General features: G+C 40.5%; 1 protein-coding gene across 5 annotated transcripts in view; it reads right to left on the reverse strand.

Moving 5' to 3' along the window:
* The window catches only part of FRMD4B (FERM domain containing 4B), a 325,272-nt gene that overhangs the window by 63,524 nt on the left and 239,249 nt on the right, over positions 1 to 22,499 (reverse strand). For all 5 annotated transcript variants that reach the window (XM_032411740.1, XM_032411738.1, XM_032411737.1 and 2 more), the window contains 2 exons: positions 8,297 to 8,353; positions 7,447 to 7,469 (listed from right to left, as the gene is read on the reverse strand). In XM_032411740.1, the coding sequence (XP_032267631.1) occupies positions 7,447 to 7,469; positions 8,297 to 8,353 (80 nt within the window). The remainder of the gene's footprint in view (positions 1 to 7,446; positions 7,470 to 8,296; positions 8,354 to 22,499) is intronic.

Genomic DNA, 22,499 nt, shown 5'->3' on the forward strand with positions numbered 1-22,499 from the left:
ATACACATTTTTAAAAAAAAATGGATAATACATATACTTTTGTTTTTTTCCACTTCGTATATTGTAATCATTTTTCCACGTCAACAAAAATTCATCTGCAACAATATTTTCAATATAAATACTAGACTCTTTAAGCATTAATTTTGATAGGTAAGATCTGATGATTTAGAACAAGAATCTGAGGTCTGTCCTACATTCCTATGCCCTCACCCCACCTTATCCCAATGAATGGTGGAATATAATTAAGTACCTAGAAGCCAGGGACTCTTTTTAAAAAGTGCATCTCTTTTCCTAAAATAATTGAAATCAGGGTCTCAAAGAGATATTTGCATATCCATATTCATATCAGCATTATTCATAAGAACCAAAAAGTGGAAGTAACCTAAGTATCCATCCATGGATGAGCAGATAAACAAAATGTGGTCTATACATACAAAGGAATATTATTCTGCCTTAAAATAAAAGAAATTCTGATGCATGGTACAACATAGATGAACCACGAGGACATTATGCTAAATAAAATAACGCCAGTCACAAAAAGACAAATATCATGTGATTATTAGGCAAATTCATAGAGACAGAATAGGCAGATTCACAGAGGTGAATAGGCAAATTCACAGAGACAGAATGGTGGTTGCCCGAGGCTGGGGGAGGGGCAGAGATGTGTTAGTGTTTAATGGGTCGGAGTTGCAGCTTTGCAAGATGAAAAGTTTTGTTGCTGGATGGTGGTGACAGTTGTACAACAATGTGAATGTGTTGACCACCACTAAACTGCACACTTAGTAATTGCTAAGATGGTAAGGAAAAGAAAAAAGCACATCTCACTACAATAGATAGGACTTCGTGGAAAGTGGAAGCTAACTGCCAAGTACTCTGACATCTCCACTCCGTACCAGGCACCCTGAAAGGGTTAAGGTTAGGGGTTACGTTAAGGTAACCTCAAAACAAACCTTTTAAAGAAAAGGGAATGGCCTTGCTCTCTTAAAAAAAAAAAAAAAGAAAAACAAAAGAAAAGGGACCTTAGATTCAGATGTCTTAAAACAGGCTGAAGGGCATGCCACCAGCAGATTGTCTCTCACTCCCGCCTGCCTGTCTGAGTCCAGAGCCCATGCCTTCCCCTGGCGTCTCCAACAAAGGAGACTGGAAAGCCTGTCTGCCTCCATCATAGCCCTCGCTAGGTCTAGCGCCTCGCACACTCTAGGTATTTAATCTATGCAAAGGAACAGGGTTGAACAATGAGAAAAAGGCAAGGCATCCAAGGGCACTGATGATCAAGAGTTCATTTCCTGCCTTCTCACTCTTCAACTATCTCCTCAAGTGACTAATATTAGACTCAGGGCCACTGCACTGATAACACCACTTGCCAGGGTAGAGTCCACAGCCTGCTGTCCCTCACTGCCTTCCAGCAGGGACAGCAGGGATCCACACAGGTCTGCTTACACAGGTGTAAGTTAAAACGATGACTCTGAGATGGGTGGGGTACACAGACTGCAGGTCTGGTCTTGTCCACCTGAACTGTCATGGATCTGTCACTCCTTAGTTCATCAGCTATAAAATGAGGGTTCAAATGCGTGATACAGGCCAGCTCTATCACTCTATGCTTAGAACAGATGAAAAAGTGCCCATCGTATGGGATGGCTGATTTTTTCCAAATTTAGAGCTCTTCAGAAAAAGCAAGTTCAGAACTTGATGAATGGTTGCCCTGCCTAAGAGTTAATGGAATTAAAATCTAGGGGAGTAATGAATCTGACAGAGAGTACAAAGAACAGATTTCCCCAAACTGCCTATCTTTTAAAGGCATTTTAATACTGAGCTTTCAGCAAATAAATAAACCCACCCTTTACAAAGTGAAGTCCAGGGAACATTGTCAGGCAAGATGCTCGCACATCAGGGACAAACCAGTGTAGGAATTACTGTTTACATGTCTTCTTCTAGGACATTCGCTATGTACATGAGCAGATGGGAAACTTACCGAAAAGAACTTGAATTTTAACTCTTAACCAGGTACTTCCCCACACTTAATTGTCCATGGTTCCCCATGTGTTGTTTGCTTGTTTGTTTATTCAACATAACTCTTGACATCTGGCCAAGTCATTGGGGAATGTTAAGCCATAATATGGTAATATCAATATAATGCCACACAAAGTTTCTTAATCTCGCTTGTAGTGCGGGGGTATTATACCAAGTTCATAGGGTGAAGATGATGATTAATGAATTAACGTTTGTAAAACATGTAAAACCGCCTAACACTTAGATGTATTTACAAACCATTAAAAATAAATAAAGTATTAATGCACTGAACTGATACACAAGAGCATTTGTTTCTATCTTTAGGTCAAACCTTAAAATAATCATTTCACAGGGAGAGAGAAAAGCCGCTTCTCAAGTTTTTCTTCATAAAAGCCTTTGGCTGATACATTAAATCCCTTGCTTGAAATGAGACAGAAAGGTTCAACTTCTGTCCAGTCAGTCTTCTTTATTCTGCTAGCAAGGAAGGTAATGATTCTTACCGTTTGTGTTGGAATAGGGATCAGGAGACTCCTCACAGCGGTAAAGAGCATGAGGCTTGGAGTCCTAATTCTGCCACTCTCTAGCTATGTGACTTAGACAGAATGCCACTTGCTCACCCCACAACTCAGTTTCCCTATCTGTAAAATGGGCATACTAACAGTGCCTATCATCACAGGGTTGATGCGAAGGTGATGCATTTTAGGAACAATAACAATGCCGTGTCATATTTACTGAGACCAGAAACCGGGTTCCAGAGAGGTTAGTTAGCCAGTTATAGAGCAAGCGTCTGAGCCTGGATTTGAACCCAAGCAGTTAAATTCTAGAGCTCCTGTCTTCACTACTGCCTCCCCATTGATGTAAGGACCCCGCATAGCACCAAGCCCACGGGAGCTGCTATTTTTATTACTGTAACTGATTTTTACAGGCTCTGGAAATGGAAGGACATTTTAGAGGTTTAAATGCTCTAGAGAGGTAGGAACGAGGCGGGAAAGTTCTTTAAAGTCTTTGCTCCCCCCCGCCCCCCATTAACTACACTTAGGGCAGCCACACCAGGTCCTTTCCCGTGGGAAATAGCTGCATTTTGTAGCACAGCTGTAAGTTGTGAATTATACCTTCCCATTTGAAGCTGGGGGACAATATACGCTCATTCTGACCCAGCACTTAATTGTAAATTGTCGTCATTCACTTTTTCGTATAAGCAGAAGTGCCCTAATAACATGATTATTCGGTAACTTCCACCTTTCAGGATCTTAAGAGAAATGAAAAAGAAAAACAAAACAAAACAAAACAAAAAACCAACCCAGTCCTGCTTTTACAAACTCATTTGCGGCTAGCTCAGTGATAAAGCCTTCCCTCCTCGCCCGTGTCAGCTTTCAGGAATTCTCTGCGTTGTCTGTGTTGTGTAACCCAAGCAGCTTGTTATCTTTGCAGCTTAAAGGCTGACTTGGAAATTCAGACTGTCAACTATTTAAAGAGAATGAAAGTCCCCACTCTACTATTTTAATTAACTTCCCGAGAGCAAGGTTTCCTACTGGTTATGATAATGTTCACTTAAAATACTCTTAAGGAAACATGGCAGGAAGCTAAGTAAGAAGGGGGAGGACTGCTGTTTTTCAAGGCATTCCAGGAAGAAGAGTTTGAGCACAGCCATGAAGGGAAAATACTACAGAGTACCTGGAGAACCGAGAAGAGAGGCATGAACAGGTATTAAGGAGTATAAACAGTGGAGTATGGGAAATTAAAGTACATAATACAGATTAAGTAGAGCCTTGATGCCAGATGAGGGTGTGCAGGGTAGGCGTTTGTGCAATGAGAAACCGTAAAGAGATTCTTGGTAGTGAACACCAATCACATTTATGTCTCGGGAAGATAACTGCGGTTCTGTGCAGGTGGCTGTGAGGGATGGCACCAGAAAAGATCTGGAAGCTCACTGGCTATGTGACATTGTTTCCCTGGGCCTGATTTTCCATCTGTGAATTTGTTCAACAGCAGTGATAACATTTGTGGTGGGGATTGAATGAAATCACGCATGGACTTTGAAAATAATGTCGTTGAAAGCACTCACACAAACTATACACACACAGCGCCGTGTTCGGGTTGTGTGGAGGGGAATGAGGGCTGAGAAAGCAAGCCTTCTGATGAAGGAGAGAGCTGACTAGACAGATGGAGGAGATGGGTGGGAGGGTGAAAGGGAAATCCTCCGAGGTAATTCAAGAGAAAAAGCTGATGTCATACAAGGGGAGTCTGGGAAGAGGAGTTGCTCTGGGGGCTGGGGTGCTGCTGGGTTCAGCTTTGGAAATGCTACATTTGAGAAAGAGGGAGATATTCATAAGGAGTGGGTGGACCAGAGCAGCCTTAAGAAGTAGGTGTTAATCATTGTTTTAATTGAGAAAGCCACATTGCCCTGGTCTTGGAAAGTATTCGGGGACATTTTTTGAGGCTTAAACCTCAGTGAGTCAACTCAGTGAAGTTCTAAAAGCCAACAGCTGCAGCCACCAGCCTGTAAGTCAACAGAAGAGTGGGATTCAGAATGGCCACTGAGGTAATTCTTGATAGAAAACCAAGTTCCCAGGAAGGAGATGCCCTAGCCTATGGTTCTCGGCATCCTCAGTGCCTCAACTGGGGCTGACACATTTTAGGCATTCTGTGGGTGTTACTGGATAAAGCTATGAACTTTGTATAATTTTAACGTAGTGGTATCAAGAATGTGTAAACTCCATTTCAGGACTTTGTATTTTGCCTCTTTAAGGACTTCCCTCTGCTTGTTTCCACCTGAGAAACATCACATAAGAAAACAATCACAGATCACCACAATCCCAAATACACCATGATGTTCATCACGGCATCATTTATATATCAGCAAAAAATGGGAAACAATTCATATTTGAAACAACAGGGAGGTGGTAAGTCATTCCATTAATACAATGAAATAAGAAAGTGGAGACTGTAGGAACTGTTCTACGTGCTTTGCAAATATTAATTCATTTAATGCTCATAGCAATGCTATGGGGTGTATACCATTAAGATAAGTTCCATTCTACAGATGAGGAAGTTGAGGGCTTGGACAGTTTAAATAACCTGCTCACGATTATACAGGTAATAAGTAGCAGACCTGGGATCTGAGCAAGGCTGTCTGGTTCTCGCGTCTTTGCTCTAACCATTATACTACATTGCCTCACGGTATCTTATTTTTCTTAAACTAGTTTTGTAACAAATTTTGGGGGGAAAATATATTTTCCCCATTCACAGGAGGAAGCGATCACATCACAGGGAGGGGGTGGGTGGTAGCAAGGAATCAAAATTCTGCCTCATTATAAACGCAATGACAAGAGTTCACAGTTCCTTATTCTATCCTTCACCCCCATCAGTGAAAACTAATGCTTGCTGGCAAAACAACTGATAACTTACAAAGTCGTTCCACGTCATTCATCTCCTCAAAACCACCCTGCCAAGTCACGATTTTCATGAATCCCAATTTACAGATGAGCAAGCTGAAGCCCAGAAGGGACAAACGGCTCACTTAGGGTCACCTTGCTAGTTTCTTGACGCCCAGGCTCATGTTCCTTCTACAACTTAGTGCGGTTTAGACAATTTCAAAACAGTGTCCTCCATCTAATCAGCCTAGTAATCACTCAGGAAACCACCAGGCACAAGGCAAAGTTAAAGAAGAGGATTGGTTTGGGCTTGGCCAGACTAACTCAACAACCTTGAAGTCTTAGACAACCTCTGGACTACCCAAGGACTGTCTCTTCCGAGCCTTCAGTCATAGGCAAGAGATCTTCCCCAAGGAAGGTTTGTGGTATCAACCTTTCTCTTCTGTTCTTCCCCTTAATACACTATTCACCTTCTTCAGACCCACCTTAGTCCCAGTGGTCTCTTCAGAGGTTACCAAGAGACAGGGCAGGATGATGATAATGAGGAGGGCAATAATGATACTAGAATAATTGATAATAATAGTCAAAGTGTTCAGAGAGCTTGCCATGTGCCAGAAACTGCCCTGGGCAATGTTTACAACATTTGATCTCCCACTCTACACCCATTAATCTAGGGGGTAGGTGCCATTTTCCTGATGAGGGTATGAGGCTTAGAGAGTGTCCATTACATGGCTGGTGGAGAGGAAATGGGGAAGGAAGGGTTAGCAGTTCACAGACTGCAGAGGGTGAGCTTTCGGCCCTAAAGCCCTCATTTATAAATCAACTTCAGACTCACCCCCCCACATGATGACATTCCTCGCATATCTGATCTTCCTAGGAAATATGGCTCCTCTAAGAAATCCAAGAGCGGAGAACACAGCAGCATGATGTCAAGGATCTAGAAACTCATTTACCCTCCTCTTATCCCCACATTTTCTTTTAATTAAAAAATAATGGTGTTTATAGATTTTCCTGATATATTTACATATATCAGGAAAATATATTTTTAAATATACTTTTCCTTTCCCTCAAAGCCTATTTCCTAACTTAAACACAAATTTTTAAAAAGTAACACAGCACAAAACAAAGCTAATGAATGTGGTGAGCAGATCGTGGTGTGTTACGTGGACTCCTCAGTCATTTTACCAAACTGAATGGGCAGGTGAGAGGATCTGGAGTTTCTGAGGTGAAGTAGTATGCCCTGACTGGACGTCTTCAGGCATAGAAGGCATTATTCGGTTATCAGCCTGTTAAGGGGCATACTATTCAAAACCTTGGCTGGGAATGAGTACTAGGTCATCTGTAAATAATCTACGGGTAAAGTTTACTAGGAGTGGAACATTAACATGGTAGAGGTGAGGCTTTCAATGGGTCACTGGCCTGTGGGCTGCTTCTAATTGGTGGCCTTGCCTCCACCTTTAACCGTTTCGATTTCTCCAACTCCAACTACTGCATTAAAAGGGGCAGAAAGGAGCAGGTAGAGCATGAACATAAACACTCTGATGAGGTGGCCAGTTAGGCAGTTAGAACAAGTAAGTGTCCCAGGGGCAACAATACCACTGGTAGGTCAAGTGTCTGAAGGGGGAGGCCCCTGCAGGGCAGCTGCAAAAAGCAAGCCCCCATTAATCCCTTAACTAAGCAGCTGATGGAGTTTATCTTTTTGTGCATATGTTATAACTCCTCCAACACAGGATTATTTATAAATTTTAAAAAAGTCAGCACGGCTACCAAAGCTTTTTAGGGATTTCTTCATCTTGCTAGCAGATAACAGAAAATAGAACTCTGGAGGGCTTCTGTTTACAATTCACTGTCACTCTGGCTTGAAAAATTCTAAGAAAGCTTCCTTGCTGGATTCATTCACAAAAAGAATGGGTCCCTATTTGAAGAGGGAAGAGATCTCAGTCTCCCGCCTTGAGATCTACTTTCTTTTGAGTTTGCATCCATTGTTATTCAAAGTAACGGCATTCAGCTAGGGTTCAGCTAGGGTTATTTTGCATAGTAATATCAGAAAAGGAACCATTACCTGGTGTAATCCCCTTTGGCTTCCTGAAATAAAAAACAAAGATAGATGATCAATATGTATTTATGTTAACTAAGCAAATGAATTTCACTCTTGGTCACGTTTCCCTCTTAAAGTGCCCGAGTTTTGTTTTGAAGAGTGTCCACGAGGAACACTCTCTAGGGCCACGGAGAAGAATGTGGCATTGGTGAGAACACATTAGTATCCATGAAATACTTCGTATTCTTTTTTTATTATTATTATTCTTAACAGAAGAGACAAATATATCTGAAAAAGCACAGATGATTATGTCTTCTTTTAGGTCTCTAAGATCATGTGATAAATGCTTGTCTATTCGAGCAGCACTTTCTAGTCTGGACACAGACCTTTTAAGCGGGACATAGGTAAATCAACGCGCGCTACTTGTTTTGTCTTTTTTAAACCAGCACAGAACACGCTTGGTTTTTCAGCTACTAGCGTCTTTAAGCATTAAGGGGCTCTTGCCCTCGACCTCAAGAAAAATGTATACAAAAGTTACTTAATTTAAATGAAAATTACAGCTCTTGTAACAATTGCTGCTTCCCAAATTCAACTGTTCCAGAGCTCCTTTCCAGAAGTCCGGTCTACATTCTCTTCCCCCAGAGCAGTCTAAATTTCATTTTCCTTTGCGACATACAATACCACCCTATAGCTCATGCAAATTACGCTAAAACAGAAAACGGTGGCTCGCTCACGTTTTTCACTGGCGAACAACCAGCTGGCTTAAAAAATCTATCAGCCACCGGCCCACGCGAGAAAGTTTCAGAGTTGCAGGCAGTTCACAGAAACCAACAAACAAAAAGGCGCAGGCAAGAGGCAGTTGGTCGATTCTTACCTGTAACACAAGCGCTGCTAACTTGAAGATGGTTTCGCTGTCCGCTTCGATTTGCCCCTGTCGGGGGGGAAAAGCAAAGCGTCACTGGACACAGGCTGCCCTAGGTTGTAGCAAATGGCTGTGGAGTCGGGGAAGCTGTCACGGCTTGGCACCTCCAGTTTACAATCAAACGCAGATCATACCATTACAGGGGAAAGGGAGGGGGGCGTGGAGGGGCGCATCCAGGGTTCAGGGGAAGCCACAATGTGTGTGTGTGTGTGTGTGTGTGTGTGTGCGCGCGCGCGCTCCTGTGCGCGCACACTTTAATTAGCTGTGGGGAATTTTGTTTAGAGAGCAGTATTCTGGAAGAAACACAAATGACTCTGGAGGCTGAAAATTCAGACAACTTCCCAATGAATAATTTTTATCCCTACAGGTTCATTTTTAAGCTCTGAAGATTTTCTTAGATTTGTTCGTTCTGTGTTTTCCTTTTTTTTTTTTTTTTGGTATACACACAATGCAACTGTTATTAAAAATGTAAATTCACTTCGACATCAATGACACATTGTTGAATTAATATTTATACAGTTAGAGACAAAATGTAAAGCCTTAAGAATCAGTTACAGCAAATACTTAGAGAAGACCAAAATTCTGTTCCATTTTACTGAAATCTGATGAACTCTAATTTATCATTTTACCCATTATTTTATTTTTTTCATCCTTTAAGATCTCCCCCCACCCCAAAAAATAAGAATTCTGGGCCCTGGAAAACAGGAATGCTTTTTCAGTGCCCTGGTAGGGATGCGTAAGTGTGTGTGGAGGGAATATTGCCTCTAGCAACGGTATTCACATATGCCTTCATTTATTTTGTTAAATATGATCATATACGTTAATACCATTACTGCATCATATACTATAGTACCACAATGAATGGTATAGCGGGATCTTCATTTTAAAAAAATTTGCAAAAAAAATTTGTTGGGTGATACGCTACCTTGTAAGCATTAACACACACTAAAACAATTCCATATAACCTTGCTTACGTGTTGTATAATTAGTACTTGAAAGTGCAGAGTCTTTGAGACTATGGAACTCATGAGCCTAGAAATTGCCCTGAATTCTTTATTTCTCCCTTTTACCTGTTGAATTTGGGCTGAAGAGTTTTTCTAGTTGTACCAGGGCATCAATGGTGAGTAATTAAGTAGTTTTAAAGTAAAGGCGAACTAGGTAGGTTCACAGAAGCAGTGAGCTCACTGAAGATTTCTGAAAGGATTATGCTTTTCTCTCACGTTTCCAAGTGATTTGGATTTGGGGTTCTCAAAAATAAAACAAACTAATAACAATAATTCTTCTAAAAACCACAAAAATAAAATAAACCAAAAAACCAGGGCGTTACAAGGCCAGCTGTGATAATTATGTTTCCCTTATGTCACAAAATGAAAACAAATGAATTTCATCCTGCGACATCTAAGTTTCCCTTCCGAAACCTGAGGCAACGGATCTGCTCCAAACTTTTTTGCTCTAAAAGCTGACAGGCCCAGAGCCTTGGAATTCAAAGCTTGCTTCTAATCTCTAGAAACAGATTATAAAATCAAAGAGAAGCCACGTTGATTGCCCTCTGTCTTTCAGGCAAGAGACAGTGGTTTTCTAATCTGGTGAAAGATGATGAAACATTTAATCCAACAGGTGAGATGGGTGTTGATCAAGACAAAGTTTTACAACGGTTATATTCCTTATGCTCAAAGGAAAAAAAAAACAACAACAACTCAGGCAGAGGGAGGGGGTCACAGGGGGAGGAACACTCAAAAACATCTTTGAGTTTGAAATTGCACCCAAACTTAAAGTCCAGTTTGTCTTAAAATCTTACAAAAGAGAAAAAAAATGGGTTGTTTCGGATATTAGCAGAACAAAAGCTAAATAAAATATATTGAAAATGACTGCCAACTCTTCTGACCCCCCATGACCCTCTTTGCCTCAGCAGAACCTTAGGTGAGTCATGCAAACAATATTTGAGACACCAACTTTTCAATTTAGTAAATGGAAGTTCAGCAGATAAAAAGGCCTCAGACAGAAACCCTTAAGAATGCTGCCAAATAATTCTCTACCTTAGAAGGGTCATTAAATATTAAAAATGCCGAAATGAGGAGCTGAAGCATGGAAAGTACCAGGCTCAGACAGCTCCAGAAGAGTGGGGAGGCAAATATGCAACTCACCTGTGGGGCCTTTTTTTTTTTTTTCCACCTATGCAAGTTGCCACAACACAATTCTGGTGGAGGAGGGTGATGGTGGGCTGGAGGGGTGGGGCCTACCGAACTCTGGTTCCAGGGAGACAGAAGAAGCCATGGTTTGGCCAAGCCTTACATTCTTTTATATACCTCAGCCCTTACCTCACCTTCCTCCTATCCACTGTTCTGGAAATCCAAGGCAACATATTTTGAATTCTAATACTGATTGCCAAGGTTACCTGACTTGTGCAGGGAGCTCACAAAACTGGATCAAGCAAAAATAATACTATTTGCCTCGTTCTCAGCCATTTCGCATGGTGAAATTCAATTAAGACATATACAGAATTCTGGAATTTCATGCCTGAAGTGCAAAAGTTCTTTAGAAATTGATGTCTGTCCTAGGATAGAAGATTTCTTTTACTTATAACCATGGCAACGCAGGTAACCTTATAGGGACTGGGCAAGCTAACACTTGAGAGAGGGATCTCCTCAGAGAGAGGTAATGGGATCCTTCGTAGGTTTCCATGACTGTCAGGGATAAACAAAGAGGAGCAGAGAAGTGAGTCAGATGATGTGGCTGAACACACAAGGGTAATATGAAACACTATCAAGTCTTGGTGCTCTACCCTCATGGCTAATTTAGGTGCTTTACAGATCCAGTCCCTAGGTCACTAGGTTCAGTCTCTGCATCAGACATCGTATTTTTGTCCTTGGCTTGTTAGCTCAGTTGACCAAAACATCTTGCTAATGAGGTAAACTATAGATTTTGATTCACAAGTAGAAGTGAATAAAAGAAAGTTTTAGAATCTGAAAGGGAATTTAGTGAAAAAATTACTCATATTATTTTAGAGATGATGGCACTGAGCATCGGGGACATGACGTGTACTACCCAACCCCACAGCCGACCGTGACTCTGGGCTTCTTGTCTAGTGCTCTTTCCATTCCGCCATGCACTAGTTAATTTTCTGACTCCCGTGTCAATCTGTCACCAGGAATCTTCCAAAGGCATGTTTTTGATAAAAACCGGAATCAGAGAAGACTGAAAAATGACTCCAAATGCTCCCTTTCCTATTGATGGGATGGTAAGTTATCATCAAATATAAACACTTAGAATGGGAAAATTATTTCTGAAGACCCATCTGCTTTTTCTGTATTGATGTAGTACTTCATGGAAACTTATTCTGCACAACCATGGACATGAATCACTTGCTCACAAATACTTAAGATTTGGAACTACTTGACAAACTGCTGGGGGAAGTCAGTTTGTTTCCAAGTGTATCACTAATTATCTAGCTGTTCTAGGGTTAAGTCTATTAAAAGAGGTAGCTTGTAGAACACCAACAAATAAATGTATAAGAAATGAGAGGAAAACAAAATTATCATTTACAGTCATCATAGTACTAATTATCCAGGCAATAGTTTTCAATAAATAAAAACTACTGCGTAAAAGTTTGGTGAGAAACAGGACGGGATATTTATATAATCACAAAGTATCTCTCTATGGGGAAATTTAATGATAAGGGGGAAAATGCTAGCTTTTCAATGGAGAAATCTGACAGTACAATCTTTTTTTTTTTTTTAAGAGTTATTTATTTTAGAAAGAGAGAGAAAGAGAGAGCCCATGTGCAGGGGAGAGGGGCAGAGGGAGAATGAAACCCAAGCAGACTCTGTGCCGAGCCCAGTGCAGGGCTCAATCCCACGACCCTGAGATCACGAGGTCGGTTACTCAACCAAAACCAAGAGTCGGTTACCCAACCAACTGCCCCACCCAGGTACTCCAGACAGATACAGTCTTAATCAAGTGATAAGATATCACCAATAACTGGACAGACCGGCATCGTGTGCCTCCTGATAGTATTTATTGAGAAGGACACAACTTCACTTATATACATGGCTGTGTTGGTAAATGTATATGTTTCACAACCAGAACTTGGAGGAAGGGGGGATGATCCCTCATTTGTAGCATCTGTTGATATCCATGGTGCAAATACTCCCACCATAGCTGATTTCAAACTACCAATATGACCTCACAGAACACGTTGCTGGGATGTGATGTGAGAATTGGCTCTCACCACTGGTACCAGCTGGTTCCAGTACACCACTGGGTAGTATCTCTGCCAAAAAATACACCACTAGATCTAATCATGAGGAAGCCTGAGACAAACCCAGATGGAGGATCATTCTATTAAAATATCTGGCCCATACTCTTCAAAAATATCAATAGGATGAATGCCAAAGAAAGGTTGGAGAACCGTTTCGAAGAAAAGGAGACTAAGCAGTCACAACAACTAAATGCAGTCTGTCATCCTATATCAAGAGAAGTTGTTACAAAGGGCATTATTGGTACAACTGGACGGTACATTATGCAACAGTATAGGTTCAGTGTTAAATGTTCTAAATGTGATTACTGTGACATGGTTATATAAGGGATGTCTTTGATCTTAGGTGCGATACGATGAATTATTTAAGGATAAACAGTGTAACTTACTCTTAAATGATTCAGAAAAAATTGCACATCTGCAGGCAAGGGAAGGGAGTGTGAATGTGGCAAAATGTTAATGACCGGTGAATTTGGTTTGAAGGACATACCCCATTTTTTGTGCTATTCTTAAAACTCTTCCGTAAGTTTGAAATAATTTCAAAATAAAAAGTTTGTAAAAAGCTGACATATTTTCTCAGCGTGCTGGATATCTATTTGTCTTGACTGCCTAGTACCCGTCCCCTTTTCTGGGCAGAAGATCCCATTCTTTTCAGAGCTGCTTCTTTCCCTACTGGCTTGTGTGCAAACACAATCATCGTTCTGTGACAAGCAACGGAAGCTGGTCCAAAGACAGTCCCAGGGATTTTCCAAATTAGAGCCGAGGGAAGAAAGCTCTCTCCCACTGTGTCTCAGGGCGAAGTTGGGCAGATGTGAACCAGAGAGAATCACTGCCCACAGACAGAGAGAAAGGGACTTCCTGACATTGGTAGTCAACTGCATCTACTGCTCAACCAGGCCAGACTTCGAAGTCTGGTTAAAACTCAAAAATTGGCAAGAACAGTGACTTGGATGCTGCTCAGATGCTCTCGCTTTGGTTTACCAGTAAGCCAGCAAACAAAGAGTGTAAAGAACAGATGTGATAAGCACACAAATGAGTGAATGGATGTAGCTCCCAGGAGACTTTTTAATTCCTTCTGTGGACACATCTACATGGAGGAGGAATCTGCCAGATCAGAGAATTCCAGAGATAGGGACTCACTGGTTTCATACAATTAGTCTGGTGGTGGTGGTGGTGGCGGCGGGGGCACATCAACACTTAAGAGCTACCCACTATCTTACAAGGCAGTTCTTGCTGGCCCATAGAAGCATCCTTCCCTGGGACGCCTGGGTGGCTCAGTTGGTTAAGCGTCTGCCTTTGGCTCAGGTCATGATCTCAGGGTCCTGGGATCGAGTCCCACATTGGGCTGCCTGCTCAGGGAGGAGCCTGCTTCTCCCTCTGCCTGCCACTCCCCCTGCTTGTGCTTCCTCTCTCTCTTCCTACTAAATAAAAATAAAATCTTTAAAAAAAAAAAAAAGAAGCATCCTTCCCTGTGCTAGTTCTGTCTTCTAGGGGTTATGGTGCTCCTAGGAGACCAGGCCATAACTACCACATCTGCACCCCCCATTCCCCTTGTGTAAATGGACCAATACTTTGTCCTTTTTTGTCCAAGCTAGTGGTGAGAGGTAATGTTTCTGGAGGATGGTCTCGATGATGTATATTTTCCATTTGTTCTTCTAGACAAGTTTTGCAACCTTGGCATAATTGACATTTTCAGTTAGTGTTTTTTTGTAGGAGCTGCCCTGTGCATTATAGGGTGCTGAGCAGCACCCCTGGCCTCTATCCACTAGATTCCAGGAGCAGCTTCCCCGCCCACCCCAGTTGTGACCATCAAAATTGTCTCCACACATTTCCAAATGTCTTCTGCATGGCAAAGTTCCCCCAGTTGAGAACCATTGACCTAGATTCTCTCAGTTTTATTCCTGGATTAAGCTAGAAGCATCAGAAACTTACAAAACTGAACCATAAGGCTTGTCCCAAGGTAAAACTGCTTTTGTGTTTTGGCTTCTAGTGAGAAACTATATAGGAAGCAACCCTCAGAACCTCATTATCTTAATAACTCTAGGTGTGTTGTGTTGGATATAGATAATTACATCATGTACTAGTCCTTCATGAGGACCCCTGGGAGAAGTTTCTGGTTTTTAAGACCAGTAGTGACTGCGCTTCTCTGAGCAGCTGCTTTGTTTTTGCCTTAATGACCACTGTGAGTTATGCAAGTGATCATAACTCCCTCTTTGCTGTGGTTCTTAAGAGAAGTTGGGTTTCAAATTCAATGCTTTATATTAACCATGCTAAATGTTCTATACCAACCTTAACCTTGGCAGTATCTAATTATTTCTACTTTTATTTTCTCACAATTAACTCTGATTTCATCACTGACTATATTTTAAAGTGCTTTTTTCTTTTTTATGGAGGTCCATACAGTAATATGCACAAATCTTAGTGTACAGCATGGTGAATTTTGGCACGTGTATACACTCATGCAATCATTACCCAGATAAAGATATCAAACATTCTCACTAATTTTTCCATCTTAGGGAAATGTATGTATTTTTATATACCACATCAAATAAAATTATTTTTGCTAATTAGAAAACTATCAATACTGCAAAATTGTTGCAATTTGCAATTCTTTGATTACTAATCAATTTGCGTCTCTCCCTTGCAATTGCATATTATTTGCTATTGCCCATATGTGAAGTGACCCTGTGTTCACTTACCTGTTTGAGAACTTATTTTTTGTTTGAGCTACCAATGTTAATCCTTTGTGTTGCCTACTGAGTAAAAACTGTATCCTTCAATCTATTCTCCCTCTCCCAGCCTATGAAGTCAGACGGGCCTGGGGCCCATCTCCCTCACTGGAAGAATTTTTGGGGTTCTGAGCAAGCTATTTTTCTGAAACTCAGTTCCTCATCTGCAAAATGGGGAATGATAATATTGAATTTAGTGGGCTGTTTAGAACATTAATGAGGGGCAAATATAAAACATTTATCATAAAGCCTAGGCTCAAAGATTCTTTCATTGTATTCTCTCTGCACTATGCACCATGTTGCTTCTTACGTTGTTCCATATTACTACATCTATAGTAATCTACTTTGGTCTGGGACACTGTTCAATTTTTGTGTTGTTCTGTAACATTTCATCAATGTTCCATTATAATATAGCTCAATATCTAAGTGCTTTAATTTTCCATAATAATCTTTAACATTCTCTTACACATATCTTTTTAAATTTAAAATAATCTTGTCAAGTTTAAAAAGTATATATATATATAATAATTTGTCTTCCTTTTTGGAACCATGTATGTCTCTACTGAAGTGGATTTATTAAAAAAAAAAAGAAATAGCTTTATAGTGACCATAAGGTTTTATGATATACTATAAAGATCACCCACATCCAATGTTAGGGTTAATACTCAGTATTTTATATTTTCCTTTATAAAGGGGCCACCTTTTTCCTTATATTTCCTGGTTGTCATTATGTAAGATTATTATTTTTAGCATATTTGACTTCCATTAAATTTCTTCACCAAAGCTTATAATGCCAATAAGTTTTAGCTTATTTATTTCCATTTTGTAGGCACATAGTGAAATCGTCTTCAAGTAATATTTTGGTGTACTTCTTTGCAATATACTTGGTCCATCTGATCGCACTGCATGAAGTAGACATTTTACTTAACACATCAAAACTATATTCTTCTCATCACTGCTGGTGGATTATAACTTAGTTCTGGACCAACTTTTTGGCAAGGTCTACCAAACCTTAACACACATATGCACGATGGCCCAGCAATTCTGCTCTTAGGTAAACACCTGACAGACATGTTTACATACGTCCCCTAAACGATGGACATAGTGCTATTTGTCATAACTAAGTACTGCAAACTACCCAAATGCCCATCAATGAGCAAACGAACTGTGGTATACTTAGACTATGGACTACTATTCAGCAATGAACGCGAACAAGTTAGCCTAAACTACGTACAATACGGATGAATCTCAGAAACATAATTTGAGCAAAAACAGGCCAAACGTTACAGAGCATATGTGGTATGACTCCAGTTATATGAAATATAAAGTCACCCAAAAGTAATAAATGCTATTAAAAGTCACGGGAGTGGGGGGGATTAATGACTGGAAGAGAACATGTGAGGGGCTACTCAGGTGGTACTATTCTGGTTACTTGATATTGATGTTAGTTGCACAGATGTGTTCAATTTGTGAAAGTTTGTTGAGCTGCACACTTACATTACATGCACTTTTCTATATGTATATTATACTATAATATACGGCTGAGAAGCAAACAAACAGAACTCCTGATCTTCCCTAAAGCTTTTGTCATCTTACTTAGTGACAGTTCCATCTTTAGTTGCTTCGGTCCAAGGTCTCATGGCACCTTCGGGCATGGAGCTGAGCAGTGAGCACCTTGTATGAAGTATGTGGTGATCCTATTTGCACCTTCTAATGCATTACACACCTTATCTATTTTCTTTATTGTTTTTCTTCCCACCCACTATCACCCCTGTCTCATAGGTAAGACCCTTAAGGGCACGGGTTTTTATCTACCTGGCCCTAGCTATATCTCCTGGACCTAAAACACTGCCTAGCACAGAGAGGATGTTCAATAATATCTGTAGAAGATCAACTAAAAGAGTAGTGAGGTAAAAAGTTGATGGAAGTATTTTCCTTTCCTTTTAGAAAAGGGAATGCTTCTTGTGTTTCTTGATTCACTATTCAGTTGATTTGCCTGGATTTTCAACTCAGAATGAGTTTCTGAACCATGAGAACACAGCCCAGGCTTCACCAGCTATGGGCACTGTAAGCTAAGTCCTATGTGTCAAGGACTCAATACGCAAACTCAAAACACCAAACACAAGTTGGTGTTAGATGTCAGAAAGTCTTTTGCTCTTCTGGCTTCACTTTCTAAAAACATAAAAGGAAAATAATAATACCTGTCTCACATGTTCCATGGAGTTTGAGGACAAAAAGAAAAACAAGATATAAAAACGCTTTGAAAAAGGAAAAAGCATTACAAGGAAAGCCAATGAGTACAGGTGTTTCTGTGGGCGTGTATCACAGTTTCAAAGACATAAGCATTATGACCAAAGTATCTGGGCAGACTGCTTCTCAGAAACTTGATCACAATGAAGATAGGAGCAAAGAGAAAGAGAAAGTTTTGCAGCATGTGAATTAGTGCTCGTCTGTGGGAGGATAATCAAGGGAATATACGGAAATGGAAATGAGAAAGAAGGGAAACTAGGCAGGCCGCACTTTCCCGAAGATCAGCCCAGGTATGGTTCATGCAATGCATTTTATTTTTAGGTGGACAGGTGACACTTTTTTTTTTTTTCCCTTGGGATGAACTTCCAACTAGTTTAAATACAAACCAGATCTTGATTTCTAAATACCGTTCTCCACAGAAAGGAAAAATGGCTGATTCCAAGGCTACAGCAATAGGAACATTTTGATCATCAAAATTAATGGCAGAATGGATGATAATACATTGATGGGGTGTCTGGGTGGCTCAGTCGGTTAAGCGTCTGCGTTTGGTTCAGGTCATGATCCCAGAATCCTGGGATGGAGCCCCGCATCGGGCTCCCTGCTCAGCTGGGAGTCTGCTTCTCCCTCTCCCCGTTTGTGCTCTCTCTCTCTCATGCACGTGCACATGTGCTCGCTCATTCTCACTCTCCTCAAATAAATAAGTAAATCTTTTCAATACAAAAAAAAAAAAAAAAACCCAAGGTATACTGACATTGGCCAGCCTCCTTGCAAGATACACTGAGAACCCCCATCACTTACGCGGTATTCCTGCCACAAGGAAATTATGTTAGACTAGTGACTCGCAAACTTTGGTATGTAGCAGAATTGCTGGGACAAGAGCTAATGAAGAATACAGAGGCCCAGGCTGACTGAAGTAAGACAGGATGAAATAGGACAGGGTGTGGGTCTCGGCATTTTCACCAAGTTCCGAGATGATTCTGAGACATGTCCAACACGATACATGTTTTAAACCACTGAATTATACAAATCCATACATCAGAAATGGAGAGACATTCTGCAAAGCAATTGGCCTATACCCTTCAAAAGTACCAGTGGAAGAAGAACTGAAGAAAGACTGGCCACCTGTTTCCAGTTATGGAGACTATAGAGGCACGATGATTAACTGCAATGTGTGATCTGGGATTGGACTCTGGATCAGAACAGGAAAAAACCCCAAAGCTATAAAGAACATTAATGAGACAATTAGAAAAACTTGAATAGGAACTGGATTTTAGATACACACAACTTGTGAAATAGGGTATTCATTGCACAAAACTCCAAACTCTACACAGGCAGAGATCTGTTTTCTGAGTTGTACACCCAGCATCTACATAGTGCCTACCACATCGTGGACAATCAAAAAATATTTTTAATGAATTAATCTATACTTAAGAAAAAAACACTAAACATTTTGAGGACAATGTCCTATCAGATAACGCTGCAAAAAATATCAGGACTATGAGTCTTTCTGCTTCCAACTCTCATTTTTATTCTCCCCCCCCCCCTTTTGAGATCTTGAGGCTCTGCTCTATTCTTCTTAAGCCCAGAAAGAATGAGATGGTCACATGGTAAGTACGAGAGACACTGGCTCCACCATTCTGCAGTATCTGAGTCCTTTTTATAAACTCTTGCACCAACATAGTTTCAAAGCAAGGGAGCGAATGTTTATGAGACTGCCCCGAAAATTAGGTGTGGTGATCTACAGCCAAATTGTTAGGCGATGCAAGAAAGGCAGGGAGCCTAAATAGGTCAGGCTCTGCTAATAAGCATGGAGGTTCCAAGGCACCCGCATCTGATAAATACGAGGGGAGACAACTGCAGGACAGATGAATAACCGTCATTAAGTAAATACTTAGAACCAAGCTCTCGACTTCTGTACTTACCCTTATGCATTATAAGATGACATACACAGCAGACTTTAATTACAGCATTCTAATTGCTTAAATGCACCCTGGCACCAATTTATGATTACAGTTTGAATTTGTAGTAGTGGGGTGTTCAGCTGAAAAACTAGTCATATTTTTTTTAAAAACAGTGCAAAGTGCTTGCAAGGTAATAAAAGATGAGGAGAGAGAGAAAAGGATGAATCAGGAGAAAGTTATGGTCATGATATTAAAATTAAGCCTTTGAATAAAGAAGCTCTGCTAAAGTCAGTATACTTTCTAGACTTTTTTTTTTTTGCGTGAGTAAATATGCAATGATACTTTTATTTTCAGGACTATTGTGCATCCATTTGATTGGGTTAGTTATTATTTTTTATTTTTTATTTATTTATTTATTTATTTATTTTTTTAAGATTTTTATTTATTTATTTGATAGAGAGAGACACAGCGAGAGAGGGAACACAAGCAGGGGGAGTGGGAGAGGGAGAAGCAGGCTTCCCACGGAGCAGGGAGCCCGATGCGGGACTCGATCCCAGGACCCCGGGATCATGACCTGAGCCAAAGGCAGACGCTTAATGACTGAGCCACCCAGGTGCCCCTATTTTTTATTTTTTATTATTATTTATTATTTTTTCCAATAGATCATACCACGCTTAAAATATTTTCACCAACATTCTCCTTTTATGCCGTAATTGTGTTTTTTTAATGCTCAAGTACTTCTCTTCTCATAAATGAAAACATCTTGTAACAGAATTTTGGAATAATACTGTCAATAACAACAACAAAAACAAGAAACACTGAAGTGCTAATTATCTATTCCAAGAGGTTGACATATATTAATTCACTGAATCCTCAGGACAGCCCTTTGAGGAGGTAACGTGGGGAGATTGAAGCTTAGGAAGACAATGAGATGGTTGCTCAAGGCCACCCAAACTGTGAGTGGTGGAGCCAGGATTCACAGTGAGGCAGTTGGGAACCCCTGTCCTCAGTGCCCGCCCCCCCCCCATGTCAGGCATTGGGCCATACTTTGGACAGTCTCTCCAAGGAGCGAGCAAACAATCTTGGTTGATGGCCAGCACGTGTGAACTACTGCCTTTAGCTGAGAAGTCTATCACACTCTTACAGTGTATATTACATGTGTAACTATTTGTGGCCAGTTCAACATGTTTAACTGAAATGGATATCTTAGTCTGTTTCCTAATGAATCCACATTGCAAAACATCACTATTAGGCCTACTTATGAAATGGGAATCTTCTATTCAATTTCTTTGTTTGAAAAATATAAAGATAGCCCTTCAAATCTCCTCCTAAGGCCTCCTGAGCATGTGTAACACTGAAGAAAGGCAAAATATATCTGGCTCTAGTATGGGTTAAACAAAGAGATGACAGATAGCTGATAGGTAAAAAGATGGATATATAGAGAGAGATCTGGTATGGGTAAATTTGTTTTGGGAAGTTTCTTTGCCATATTCCTTCTGAAATCCAAGATGTGTGTCTTCAAGGATGTCAAGCTAAGCATTTTCAAAAGCAGGAAACAAAGAAATTTGATTTCTAGAATAAATTGAGAAAACATCTTACAGAGTCATTTCATTCATTCCTACATTTAAGATATTATATTTTCAGCTGAATGGACCATCTCCCTCCTCCTGCCTCTGTCCAAGCATTGATCATACTATTTCAATGACTTTTTTGAGTCAAATTTAGCTGTAGTGTTCTTCTTATAGCTCATTTCTGAGATGATGTTTTACCAAAAGTATGAATGCTGAGTTTAAATGTTTTAAGATAATTCATGCTAAATGGCACCACTATGAAATGCAGGCCTTTCAATTGCATTTTTAGTAGCTCTTCTCAACGCAAGACTCAGCTAACTTTTCAATTGCATTTTTAGTAGCTCTTCTCAATGCATTCAACAAATATTTGAGTGCCTATTTGTGCTGGCGATATATCAGTGAACAAAAAATTCATTCTTTGCAAATTTACCCTGGCTAGTGTCATCTGGAAGGCATTTTCCTTGTTATTTACTCTGTGATGAGGTTCTTTTACCTCTACGGACCTCAGTTCTTTCCACTGAGGACCAAATATCTTCCCCTCTACCATCTCAGGGAGGTGATAAAGGCAAATGAAATGACATGGCACATATAGCAAGTCCCCGAGGATTCAAACTGGCATGTGTTAGAAGCTATTATTATGAAAACTTGATTCTCACAAACGTACAAGGCAGCAAATATCCAAATGCTCGTGGTTTAAGATGCACATAATTTCAATGTCAGGAAAACAGAGGGACAACCACATGAAACAGGAAAAGGTGAAATATTTATTATAAAACTCGCAGTAGCCCTTTAAAATACGATATTAGATTTCTTTGTTCCTCGTGGACTGGCTAGGCTTCAAACCAACTCTGATGTTTAGTTTAGTGACTTCACTTGGTAAATACTGATGGCTGGTTATTATGAGGAGGCACGCTCGTCTCTGTGTAGACAGAACTTACAGCCTGCAAAATTCAATTTCTGTTACTGATCCTTTAAATTATTTCAGCATCTTGAAAAGAGCTTGAGGATTAAAACATACACACACACACACACACACACACACACACACACACACATTCACTCTTCAAATCCCAAATGTTAAAACTGCCAGGTTAGCAGATACACTGAATATATTTCAGTTCTCAGTGACTACTCAAATTGTTGTTTGGTGAATTACATGCAGTGATTCTGGGACAAGAAGCAGGAACGTGATGCTGAAGTATTGGACTGGTACAGAGGAGTACGCCTTATGTTCTGTTAGGTTAAATGGAGCTGAGACCATTTCTCTCTCTTAGGACATTATAAATAAGGGGGCACCTGGGTGGCCCAGTAGGTTAAGCATCTGCCTTCGGCTCAGGTCAGGATCCTGCGGTCCTGGGATCAAGTCCCATGTCGGGCTCCTTGCTCAGCGGGGGGGTCTGCTTCTCCTGTCCCTCCCTTTGCTCGTGCTCTCTCTCTCTCAAATAAATA

The sequence above is a fragment of the Phoca vitulina genome, unplaced genomic scaffold (genome assembly GCF_004348235.1).
Source record: "Phoca vitulina isolate PV1807 unplaced genomic scaffold, GSC_HSeal_1.0 scaffold13, whole genome shotgun sequence".
Lineage (NCBI taxonomy): Eukaryota > Metazoa > Chordata > Mammalia > Carnivora > Phocidae > Phoca > Phoca vitulina.